The sequence below is a fragment of the Leucoraja erinacea genome, chromosome 1 (assembly GCF_028641065.1).
Source record: "Leucoraja erinacea ecotype New England chromosome 1, Leri_hhj_1, whole genome shotgun sequence".
Classification (NCBI taxonomy): domain Eukaryota; kingdom Metazoa; phylum Chordata; class Chondrichthyes; order Rajiformes; family Rajidae; genus Leucoraja; species Leucoraja erinaceus.
The window spans coordinates 45,337,658-45,350,980 of NC_073377.1; the positions used below are offsets into that span (position 1 = coordinate 45,337,658).

The 13,323-nt window shown below is 45.1% G+C and overlaps 1 protein-coding gene across 2 annotated transcripts in view; it reads left to right on the forward strand.

Annotated features, from left to right (window-relative positions):
• The window catches only part of parp8 (poly (ADP-ribose) polymerase family, member 8), a 404,781-nt gene that overhangs the window by 210,210 nt on the left and 181,248 nt on the right, over window positions 1–13,323 (forward strand). For both annotated transcript variants that reach the window (XM_055633843.1, XM_055633852.1), the window contains exon 6: window positions 6,194–6,271. In XM_055633843.1, the coding sequence (XP_055489818.1) occupies window positions 6,194–6,271 (78 nt within the window). The remainder of the gene's footprint in view (window positions 1–6,193; window positions 6,272–13,323) is intronic.

Consider the following 13,323-nt stretch of genomic DNA (forward strand, 5'->3'; position numbering starts at 1 on the left):
TATCTTTTTTTTTCTCAAATTGGTTATATGCCCCCATACTGACTTAATTGCAACAGAATAGAGTGATCAAAGGGTGTTGTGCTTGTGTTTAGGTCGACCTTTTAATTTCCTGCCTGAACCCAACCTACAGGTTTTAATGTTTAAAAATAGTCGTTGTTGAAGAAGGAACTGCAGATGCTGGAAAAATCGAAAGTAGACAAAAAACACACTGAGTTTCTCAGTGTGTGAGGAAAAAGAAAGAAAGAGGCGGAGACGGTAGGCTATGTGGAAAATCTGGGAAGGGGGAGGGGAAGGAGGGAGAAAGCAAGGACTGCCTCAAATTAGAGGTCAATGTTCATACCGCTGGGGTGTAAACTACCAAGCGAAATATGAGGTGTTGTTCCTCCAATTTGTGCTGGGCCTCACTCTGGCCATGGAGGAGGCCCAGGACAGAAAGGTCAGAACTTTCCGGGACCGCCGACCCTCGCTGCCTCACCAACCGGTGAACACAGCGGCCTCACGGACACCGCCGAACACAGCGGCCTCACCGGAAACGGTGACTATCACTGCCTCCCCGGCCATCGGCTGACTGGATCTTCTGACGCTTCTCCCGCTGATCCGGACTCCACTCCCCGCGGGCCTCCATCAGCGACTCTGCCGTCCCGAGCCACTCCACCGCCTACCAGCGGGCCGCAGCCATCGCCTTACCTGAGTCCCAGGCTCAGCACTGGGCCTGAAGTCTCCACCCTGCAGAATCTCACTCCATGTGGTTCGACTTCACCGGGTCCTAAATCTCCCCCCTCCCCTACAGGGACCCTCAGTGGGGTTTCCACTGGGGCCCCCCCCTTCCTCCTTGAACCAGGTGATCCACGCTACTCCCCACCCACACCGTAATCCTCATACGCCCCTTCTCCCTGACCACCCACCACCACCCCATCCAACATCACCTCAGCTCCCATCTACTCACCTGCTCACCTTAGCCCCCTTCTACTTGCCTGCCTTACTCTGACCCTAACCCCCATCCTTGCCATGTGTTCACCATCACTCCCTGACCTCCCCCTCTCGGATACCGAATGGTCTGTCCTCAGCAGAGGCCTCACCTTTGTTCCCCTCTGTCCCCACCTCAATGAGTTCCGCTCCCGCCATGATGTGGGGCTCTTCTTATAACCATATAACCATATAATATAAACATATTCTTCCATTGCCTCAGCATCCGAGTTTTTTTCTATGGGAAGGAGTCCTCACCCACCAGTGATGACCCCTTCTCCCGTCTCCAAAGCACCCCCTCCTCCTGGACTCCCCCACCCCCCATGACCATCTATCTTCTTTAGACCTGTTCATTTCAGACTGCCGACAAGACATCAGCCGCCTTAACTTTCCACTACCCTCACTCACTCTAACCTTCCCCCCCCCCAGAACGTACAGCCCTCCACTCACTCTGCAACAACCCCGACTGGGTAATCAAACCAGCCGACAAGGGAGGTGCCGTGGTAGTCTGGCATGCTGACCTCTACCGGTCTGAGGCCAGGCAACAACTCTCAGACACCTTCTATTTATGCTTGGACCATGACCCCACAGACAAGCACCAGGCCGTAATCTCGAACACCATCATTGGCTTCATCGCTTCCAGCTCCCTGCCCGCCCAAGCCTGCAACCTCATCGTTCCCCAGCCCTGCAAGGCCTGATTTTATCTTCTCCCCAAAATCCACAAACCTGACTGTCCTGGCAGACCCATTGATTCTGCCTGTTCGTGTCCCACCAAACTTATTTCCACATGCCTCGACTCCATCCTATCCCCCCCCCCCCCCCCCCCCCCCCCCCCCCCCCCCCAAATCCCAAATCCCCACCTATGTCCAGGACACCTCACACGCTCTTCGTCTCCTTCATGACTTCTGTTTTCCAGGCCCCCACTCCCTCATCTTCACTATGTATGTCCAGTCACTCTACACCTCCGTCCCCCACCAGGTGGGTCTTAAAGCACTCCTTTCTTTCCTTGACCGTAGAACCAACCAATTTCCGTCTACTAATACTCTCCTCCTCCTAGCGGAGCTGGTCCTCACCCTTAACAACTTCCTTTGACTCCTCCCATTTCCTCCAAATCCAAGGCGTAGCTATGGACACGCGCATGGGCCCCAGCTATGCCTGCCTCTTTGTAGGGTATGTCGAACAATCCCAGTTCAAGGCGTACCGTGGCCCTATCCCCAAACTCTACCTCCGCTACATTGACGACTGCATTGGGGCTACCTGCAGAACTCACTGACTTCATCCATTTCACCATCAATTTCCATCCAGCACTCAAATTCACATGGAGCATTTCCGACATCTCCGTAACGTTCCTTGATCTAACCATCTCCATTGCTGGTAACAGATTACTGACCAACATTTACTACAAACCCACTGACTCCCACAGCTATCTTGACTACACTTCTTCCCAACCTGCTTCCTGTAAGGACTCTATCCCCTACTCCCAATTCCTCCATCTCCGCCGCATCTGCACCCAGGATGAGGTGTTTCAGACCAGGGCATCGGAGATGTCCTCATTCTTTAGGCCCTCTTCTATTATAAATGAGGCTCTCACCAAGGTCTCCTCTATATCCCGCAGCTCTGCTCTCACTCCCCACCCCCCCCATTCATAACATAGTCCCCCTTGTCCTCGCCTTCTAACCCATCACCCGGCGCATACAACATATAATCCTCTGACATTTTCGCCACCTCCAGCGAGATCCTACCACCAGCCACATCGTCCCATCATCTCCCCTTTCTGCTTTCCATAGAGACCGCTCCCTCCGTAACTCCCTGGTCAATTCGTCCCTTCCCACCCAGACCATCCCCTCCTCTGGTATTTTCCCTTGCAACCACAAGAAATGCTACACTTGTCGCTTTATCTCCCCACTTGACCCCATCCAAGGACTCAAACAGTCTTTCCAGGTGAGGCAGAGGTTCACCTGCACCTCCTCCAACCTCCTCCAACCTCATCTACTGCATCCGCTGTCGTAGGTGTCACCTTCTCTACATCGGCGAGACCAAGCATAGGCTTGAACATCGCTTTGCCCAACACCTCCGCTCGGTTCGCATTAACCAACCTGATTTCCCAGTTGCCCAGTACTTCAACTCCCCCTCCCATTCTTGCTTTCTCCCTCCTTCCCCTCCCCTTTCCCAGCTCTCCCACATAGCCTACTGTCTCCGCCTCTTCCTTTCTTTTTCCCGCCCCCACCGCCCCCGACATCAGTCTGAAGAAGGGTCTCAACCCGAAACGTCGCCTACTCCTGTTCTCCATAAATATTGTCTCAACCGCTCAGTTTCTCCAGCATTTTTTGTCTTCTAAAAATAGCAAGTGTTCTGAGTAAAACAACCTGATTTAAGAAATTATTCTCAATTTTCATTGACAAAGGAGACATGTTGCTCAGATACAACTGAGAATCCCTTAAATAGGCATTGGTTCACGATTGTCCAATGTACTGATTTACAGTGAGAATCTTTTGTTTACGTGCCATGTGGGAGTGGCGGCGCCTAACGGCAGAGGCTCGACTACAGTCGTCTGTCTTTTTAATTTTTGTCTTGTTAAATGTATGTCTTTGAGTTAGTTTTTATTATTTTTTTAGCTGTGTATATGTGGGGGGTGGTGGCTGTGGGGGAAACCGTTTAAATCTCTTCCCTGTGCGGGGACCCGACTATTCCCTGTCGGGTCTCCGATGTCGTTGGGCCTAACATTGTGCAGCCGGCGACGACCTCCGGCCGGGACTAACCTGAGGGCTCCAGTTGCAGAGCCTGCGGAACTGACATCGCGGAACTGGCCAACTTCGGAGCGGGAAGAGCTGTGGTGGCGTGCAGCTGCGACCCGACTTTTGGAGTTCGGAGGCACCGGCCGCAGACCCGATGGACGGGAACATCGTGAGCTCGCAGGTCCCTGGTGGGAGACCGCTTTTCCGAGCTCCGCAACGGCGAGTTCTCCCGCTGGAATCGCGGGTTTAAGAACATGGAGCCGGGGCCTAACATCGCCCGGCGTGGCTTAAACGGCCTCAGGACTTACCATCGCCCGCCGGGGGCTTTAACATCGGAGCCCCAGTTCGCCTCGATACTGCAATTGGACTGCTGAACCACGGGAGAAGGAACAAAGGGAAGAGATAAAGACTTTGCCTTCCATCACAGTGAGGAGATGTTGGAGACTCACTGTGATGGATGTTTATGTAAACTGTGTTAAGTGTGGGTCTTGGATTTTTTTGTAATGTAAAAAACTGTAGAAATGACATTTTGTTCAAACCTAGGTTTGAATGACAATAAATAACATTCTATTCTATTCTATGTAATAAAATAAAATCAATCTATATGCGAGTACAATCAAGCCATACACAATTGTAACGGGTCCCTGTAATAAGGGAAAATACCTTATAACAAAGAAAAATACCAGAGTGCAGAATATATTGTGCAGCATTATAACATTAAAGTTGTTTGAAATAGGAGATGGGAAGATCAAGACTATCCCCTAAAATATGGGAGGGTCTATTCCATAGTCTAACAACAGAGGTCAACATATAGTAGAACATAGAGCAGTGTAGCAGAGAAACAAGCCCTTCGGCCCATAATGTCCATGATGATGCCAAGTAAACTAATATCTGTCTGCACATGATTCATATCCCTCCATTCCTTGCATATCCACTTGCCTATCTGAAACTCTTTTCGATGCCTCTTAATTGTCACTATTGTAACTACCGCCATTATCGTCTCTGACAGCATTTCATTCTCTGTATCATAAACTTTACCTGCACATATCCTCTGAACTATACCTCTCTAACCTTGAAACAATGCCCTCAAGTTTTTGCCATTTCCACTCTGGAAAAAGGTTCTGTGTCCATCATAATTATGCCTCTCATAATTTTATATACTTCTATCAGGTTTGATGTTCCAGAGAAAACAATCCACGTGTAATGAAACTCTCCCTATAACTACTAACATAACTAATAACTTCTAATCCAGGCTGCATTCTAGTAAACCTCTTCTGCTGTTCCTGAGTCGTATGTGCTTATGAGGTTTTGTGCCTTCTGCCCGATGGGAGAGTGGAAAAGAAGCTGATCTCTCGATGTAGCATGAAGTGGAGATGGACTCGATGGTGGATAGCGTATGATAGACTGGGCTACATCCAGTAGACTGGGCTACATCGACATCGCTTCTATTTCTTGTGGTATTGCAAAGAGCTGTGCCCAAACCAAACTGTGATACAGCCCAGTAGCATGCTTTCTATGGTGCTACTGCGTAAGTTTGGGACATGCCAAACTTCGCTTGTCTCCTGATGAAGTAGAGGCTTTGGGTGATTTTGGGGCTGAAGCTTCTATGTGATTGGTTCCGGACAGATTGTTGGTAATATTTACATCAAGAAACTTGAAGCTGTCAACAATTTCCACTTTGGTATCATTGGCGCTGATTGGGGTATCTATTCCACCATGCTCCTAAAGTCAATAACAAGCTCCTTTGCTTTGTTGATGTTGAGGGAGAAGTTGCTGTCAGGCCACCATGTCACTATGTTCTCTATTTCCTTCTTGTCCTCCTTGCCATCATTATTCAAGTTCCAGCCCCCAACTATTGTGCCATTTGCAAACTTGTAGATGGTGTTAGAACAGAATTTGGCTGCACAGTCACGGGAGTATAGAAAGGGACTGAGAACACATCCTCGCTAGGCATCGGTGTTGCGAATTTGTACGGTTTTAATCCACTTTGAACATTTTTATTTTCACAGGAATATCTTTGTTGTTCCAAATTTCATGTGGTACTTCGTTATATTGTAACTGCAGCTATTTTCTACCGCACACATTCAGTTAGATTTGGTTATAACATTGAACTTGTGTATAGTCCAAAATAAGGCAGCATTTTGATGAGAGTGTCAATGGTATGTTATTTCTTCCCGTTTGATCATTGCAACTCCAATGGATGGCACCAGAGCAATCGCATCTTTATGAGGAGGCAGGTTCATTGGTATCATTTAAAAATAAATTGGATAGGCATATGGATGAGAAGGGAATGGAGGTTTATGGTATGAGTGCAGGCAGGTGGGACTAAGGGGAAAAAAAGTTGTTCGGCACGGATTTGTAGGGCCGAGATGGCCTGTTTCCGTGCTGTGTTTGTTATATGGTTATTATATGGTTATTTAGTTTATGTAGTTTGTGAAAAAGAGCTATATGTTTCTCAATTTAGTAACATTATTGGTTTTGTTTGTGCACAGGAGACCAGGCATACTTGCACAATAGAAGAGGATTCCGAAGGGGACAATGATTCCGAAGAATTTTATTATGTAGGCCAGGTGAGTAAGTTTCTAGTTTCCTATTAGTTGATGGCTTCGATTTCCAGAGTTATGAAATATCCAATATTATCCCCATGTAGATATGGATTTTTGAATGTTATCATTAATATGGATACTGTTTATTATATGATATATCATCATATACCGCGGCAGCGGCCTCTGCAGTCCGTCTGCCTTTTTTTTTTCTTTTTGTCTGTTAAGTGGATATCTTGGTTTTAGTTTTTATATTATTTTTATCTGTGTATATGTGGGGGGGGGGGGGGGGAACTTTTAAATCTCTTCCCTGTACGGGGACCCGACTTTTTCCCTTGTTGAGTCTCCGTTGTCGTTGGGACTAACATCGTGGAGCCAGTGGCCTCTAACCAGAATTGACCTGGGGCTCCAGTCGCAGAGCCTGCGGACTCATCATCGTGAAGCTGGCTGACTTCGGAGTGCAGAGTGCTGTGGTAGCACGCGGCTGTGACCTGACCGGAACTTCGGAGGCTCCGGTTGCGGGCCCTGTGGGAACATCGGGAGCTCGCGTGTCCCTGGTGGGAGATTACTTTTTGGAGCTCCGGCAATGGCAAACTACGCCCGCCCGAATAGAGGGGTTTAAATCGACCCGGAGCGGGGCCTTACATTGCCCGGCGCGGCTTAAACGGCCGCGGGACTTACCATCGCCCGCCGGGAGGCATATGGATGAGAAGGGAATGGAGGGTTGTGGTATGAGTGCAGGCAGGTGGGACTAAGGGGAAAAAAAATTTTGTTCGGCACGGACTTGTAGGGCCGAGATGGCCTGTTTCCGTGCTGTAATTGTTATATGGTTATATGGGAGACTCCAACATCTAACATCAAGAGCCTCGATCAGCTCGATGCAGCAGTTTGACTGTTTGACTGTGGGAGAAGAATAAGAACAGGGAAGAGATGACTTTTGCCTTCCATCACAGTGGGGTGGTGTTTGGGGATTCACTGTGATGGATGTTTGTGTGGAATTGTGTTGATTGTGTGTTTTTGTTTTGTTGTTGTTTGTTGTTATGACTGCAGAAACGTAATTTTGTTTGAACTTATGTTCAAATGACAATAAACGGCATTCTGATTCTGATTCATTCTGAAATGGAGCAAGTATCCTATATATGGAAAATAAAAGAAAATAATCATCTTGACATCTTAGATGGTTAAAGTCGAAGTCTCCAACACCTTAATGTGCTTGCCGATTACTGACAGAGAAATTTGTCGTCTATTTTCTTCCGTGGATGTCTGATGCGTTTAATGTATGTGTGTTTACATTTAAGCATGCTGAGGAAAAAGCCACTCACTATCTGTCGGGGCTTTTTTTAAAAACACTCGCCACACACTGGTAAACAATTCCCAAAGGTTTAACACAGTTCCTGTGGCAGTGTCCCTGATGATAAGAACACGATCAATCATGTAGCTGATAATCCTGTTCTGGTTTATATCATCTGCTGCGTTTGTGAAGTTAACTTGATTAGTTGATCAGTGGTGCTTCCATGTGTTGTCTCAAACACTGTGATTAATTGAAATGTTTTGGATTGAGTTAATAATGGAAGATGCTATCTAGGATATGAACGATTGAAACAATTGAAATGACACTTTACTAAATTTGAATTTGTACAATATTACAATACTTGTGTTGAGTAAAAAGTTTGTTTTCCCCAAGATGATCCAGTTCCCCACATATCCCAATTATGTGCTTGAAGGTTAATTGGCCACTGTCAAATGCCCCTAGTGTGGGTGAATTTGGGAGGTTAATGGATACTGTATGTGAGAGAATGCATCACAGGGAAATAAGTGACGGAATGGGATTGATGGATTGCTCTGTGACCTGAAAAATGGGATAAATGTTTTCTTACTTTATCATTTAAAAGTAGTGAATAACAGAGTTACTAGCACATGGATTAAAATTTGTCTGAAGGACAAAACACTTTGATAATTTTGGGTAACATATCTGAGGAAGGATATGCTGGCTCAGGAGTGGGTCCAGAGGAGGTTTAGAAGAATGATCCCATGAATGGGTGGGTTATGAGCGTTTGACGGCACTCACTATAGTTTACAAAGATGGGGTGACATCATTGAAACTTACCAAATAGTGAAAGGCTTGGATAGAGTGGGTGTGGAGAAGATGTTTCCACTAGTGGGAGAGTCTAGGACCAGATGTCATAGACTCAGAATTAAAGAACATTCGGAGGAATTTCTTTAGTCAGAGGGTGGTGAATGTGTGGAATTATTTGCCACATAAGGCTGTGGTGGCCATGGCAATGGATATTTTTAAGGCAGAGATAGATAGATTCTTGATTATATGGGAGTCAAGGGTTATGGGGAGATGGCAGTAGAATGGGGTTGGGAGGAAGAGATAGATCAGCCATGATTGAATGACGGAGCAGACTTGATGGGCTGAATGGCCTAAATCTTATCCTTTCACTTATGACCTTGTGATTGCTTTTCAGTTTAGGATTTAGTGCTGCTACTCTCCAGAGGGCAGAGTTAGGATCGGTTTATTTACTATTCGATATTAATGACTTTCATATTATTATACAAACTTTGCAGGTTACATTAAATGTAGGTGTAACCCACGGTAAGAAAGATAGAATCGACAGCATGAGGATGTAGACATTACAGCAGACTAGGCAGACAGGAGGCAGATGAAGTTTAATAGAAAGATGTGAAGAGAAATTCTGTGAGAGAACAAGCAAGACAATGGGATAATTATTTTATGATATCTAACTTGGATTTGCCTGCGGAAATGCACAAAAACGGATGCCTCCTGGGCAGTGCCTGAAGCACGGACTTTCACTTAGCAGAGAAAAGCAGTTATGGGATTTCTGTGTTCGACTTCATAAAGGAGCAGCTCTTTCATAAATTTCCAAGGTTTTTTTTTTTTTTTTTTTTTCTATGTTTTTTTGGGCGCCTTTCAGAAATCTCAAGGACACCTTATAGAGATTAACAGGAATAAAAAACATATAATCAGAATAAAATAAATAATAAAGACATCACAGAAACACAAATTAAAAACAGAATTCAGTCCAAAAACAAAAAAATCAAAAACACAATGTGAAAAGAGAGCAGCGGCAGCTAAAGCGTGCCAGTGTCCACTCTCCCTTCCGACAGCAATCTTGGACACAAACTAACAGGATTACTTCCAGACAAAAAAAAATCATCCCCCCACAATGGATACCACTGTGGGGGAAGGCACAATGTCCAGTCCCCAACCCCAAGTTCACCCAAAGTCAGGCCTATTGAGGCCACCGCAATTGCCTTTACGGAGGCCCGATGTTCCTGGCCGTTCTCACCGGGTGATCTTGCCCCGGCGTCGGGAGAGTCCTCTCAGCGGCTGGGTCACCTGGAACGGCCGCTTCCTAGCTGGAGACCGCGGCTTCCAAAGCCGACAAGGCCGCGCCGACCTGGAGCTCCCAGGCTCCCGATGTTGAAATCGGCGCCGCCCGCTCCGCTCCGCAGCCCGGAGGTGTTGAACACGGCGGACAAGCTCACCGGAGCTCCAGCGCGTCGATCCAGCGCGGCGACCCAGGCAAGGCATCGCCCGCTACGCTCCGCGACAGCGCCCCAGCACTGCGCCGCCACCGAGACCCAGGTGCTGGGCGGTCCCCGCTAGGAAACGGTGCTCCAAGCCCGCTGGTAGGCCATGAGGACGGGTCGACGGGCAACCCGGAGAAAAAGCTGCCTCACCGACCAGGTAGGGACGTAGAAGTAAAATTGCCCCCTACCCCCCACATTAAAAAGTCCATTTCTCCAACGGACGAAACACAGGACTTACTAAAAACTTTTTTAAAAAGCTGGTTAGCAGCCGCTCCCCAAGATGGCTCCTCCTGTGCTCCATATAAGGTTAGCCTGACGAAAGCCAAACAATTCTTAAGTGAAAAGTAGTTTCACGGTGAAAGAGGTGTAGAGGTTTGCTGACTGGTTAGCACGCAACAAAAGCTTTTCAATGTACCTCGGTACACGTGGCAATAAACTGAACTGAACTGCATTAAATTCCAACTCTTATGATTCAAGTAAATTAACTTAAATATTTTGAATGTACATGTTTACATTTAAATGTATAATTTTTAATAAGTATGTTTCATAATTTCAATAATTTCAAGAGGTTGCGATGGTGTGGTTTGCATGTTAGTTATCTAAAATCAATGTTCATACCGTTGGGTTGTAAGCCATTCATGCATAATAAGTGGTGCAGTGCTTCCATTTTGCATGTGTTCTCACTCTGGCAATGGAAGAAACCCAAGAGAGAAATAATGGTGTGGGGTGTGGGGGGCTTAAAATGGTTAGCAACCAGGAGATCAAGCAGACCCTGGTTGACCAAGCTCAGGGTTCAGCAAAACAGTTCTCCACATAATTGGTCTCCACAACTGAGGTGAGAGGAGGTTCATATTAATCTCCATCTAACCTAGAAGGAACCTCAGCCCTCAAGTCGCTTTGCTAAAATGGATCTGGAAACAAATGATTTCAGTTGCAAAGTTAGACAAGAGAAGCTTCTGGGATCAAATAGGTTTGATGGAGATTGAACAGAGATGTTAAATAGGTTGCAAATACAGTAGATGGTGGGAAACTGGAGCTATTGGTGGATGGTTCAAAGAAGGGAATAGGATTCAATGTAATCATCAAAAATGGAGGAGTGACATGTTGGTAGCATATCTTTGCTGACGTTGATTTTCAACTGTAGTTCACAAGCAACAAGGTCAGTGGGTCGAAACACTGTGATCTGGGTGGATAATTGAAGGGAAATAATTTACAGGCAATATGAGGATTGTATTTGGGAACGGGATAGACTAGATTGCTCTACGATGGGCTGGCGTGGACTTGAGAAGACAAGTTACATCCTTCCAAGCCCCAATGATTCTGTCATTCCTGTTCCGCCAATCTGTAACTGCTGACGTGACACCAATGGCTGGTGTGTGAGAACATTGTGTAGTATTATGTTTGCATGCTATGTGCGATGTCCTTTAAATGAGCACCTCTGACCTTCACGCACAATTGCCCATTGACGATTTTTATTGGTGCTACTGCTCCAGGAAATGGAGAAAGATGACTCGGAATAGTACATTATTTTGATATTGAATCTGTGAAAATTTGACAAATGAGAATGCCGTTGAGGACAGTGAAAACCTTGCACCTGCACATGTGAAGCAGTTGGCGAATGAGAGTTAACTGGGAACTGGTGTGAATTGGCAGAAACTGGAGGCAGAGTACAGCTGAGATAAGTGATATTGCAATGAAATGTATGTTTACACAAGGAACAGTCTAGAAGCAAATTAATTGAAAGTGACAAGTTATGCAATTTTTGGCCAATCTCGAAACTCGTGTGGGATACCATTAACCTGCAGTTAGATGCTTGCCACAAGCATTTATCAATGGGGATAGGAAACTTGTGGCTAACTAAATGGCTTACTTTAAGTACCAATGTCAGAGTGTGCTTCTTATTTAAATTAATTACAATGAGGAGTCAATAATACTGGTGGTTAAATAAAAATGTTATTTTACCCTGAGACCTGCGCTTGAAGTGCAGTCCAGGTCAATCCAATGAAGATAGACACAAAATGCTGGAGTAACTCAACGGGTCAGGCAGCTTCTCTGGGGAAATGGAATAAGTGACATTTCGGTTCGAGACCCTTCTTCAGACTGAGAGTGAAATTCAGGCTCCTGGATGCAAGGTTGTTGGATGAAATGCATTTCTCCACTTGGTAGAAGGCACTTGCAGTGAGGGGTGCTGGAATTATAGCTATTTGGTGCTCTCTTAAAAATATTATTGCGAGAAGATGTAGATTATGATTGAACGAATGGTATGTTTCCAAAATAGTGAAGGGAACCCAATTCTGCATTGAACGGGTTGTATTTGACCTCAAGGTGCTGTGTGCTGGCAATAAATGGCATGAATTATGGTTATATGATTATCCAATGTATTCTCCCGTTGACCAGATCTATCCTGTGGAACTTGATTAAACTTCACGTAGAACACTGTAAACTCAAACATGTTTAAGTATTTGCAGAAAATGCCACTGCAGTGTTACATAATGACCCAGTTATTGAACGAACACTTTTAACTGGTGGCTTGTGATCTTGCATAGCAACAAGCTACACAGATGGAGTAAGAGGAATTATATTTCTGTTTAACATCCAATGCAGTTTTATCAATACAATCAAGGTATTAGGCTAAATTATAGCAGTGGTGTTTCAGCACCTGGCACAGAAATAAAATGTGCCAGTTTTGATTTTAACGTTTAGCTGCGAATGTTTCTATAATTGCAATGAAGACATATGTACCTAAACCTCTGCAGCAGTCATGTGGAAGTCATACAGGCCTATTATACTGCATTATTTAGGCATAGCTGAGTTTTAATTTTGAATCATTCATTCTCTCAGAGGTCAGGAGGCTTCTTCACCTCATTGAGGGACACTGCTAACAAATACTGTCTGTGACCAATTTTAAATAAAACATTCCTGCACACACGTAATAGCTATTTAAATCATATGAATGGGGTGAAAGGCTTTGTGATTCAATTGTACTTTTCTGTTCACCACAAGGATGGAGAGATTTGCTTTGACCTTCCTGGCTAGCTCCAAAATTAGCGGCAATTTCAATACACAACGGCTCGGAATATCAGGAGATGAAGAAATAAATGTAGGCTCAATCTGGAAAATAATTAAATCCAAATGTTTGCTAACAGAAAAGAGAAAAACAAGTTAAGTATATAGAATTGAATAATATATCTGGATAAGAATTAATTGTTGTTTTATAAACCCTCAGGGTAAGATACAAATGCGGATAGCATATTTTGTGATGAAATTAAAGTAAATATGAAAAACAAAACAAGGTTCTTAAGAATTCAAGGAACATCTACAAAATAGTGAGCAAAGTATGGGATGATTTGGAAATTTGGAAAGTTAAGGAACTGTTCAATAAAACCTGTTTTTACATTTTTTTTTGAAAATATCAAGTTGGAAAGTTTGTAGGGTTTGATTTTAACTCTTTTAGCCCTGTCTGGCATAATGTGTAAGGGTAAGGACTCTGGAGCAACTCTGGGGAATGCCACCCTCTCACT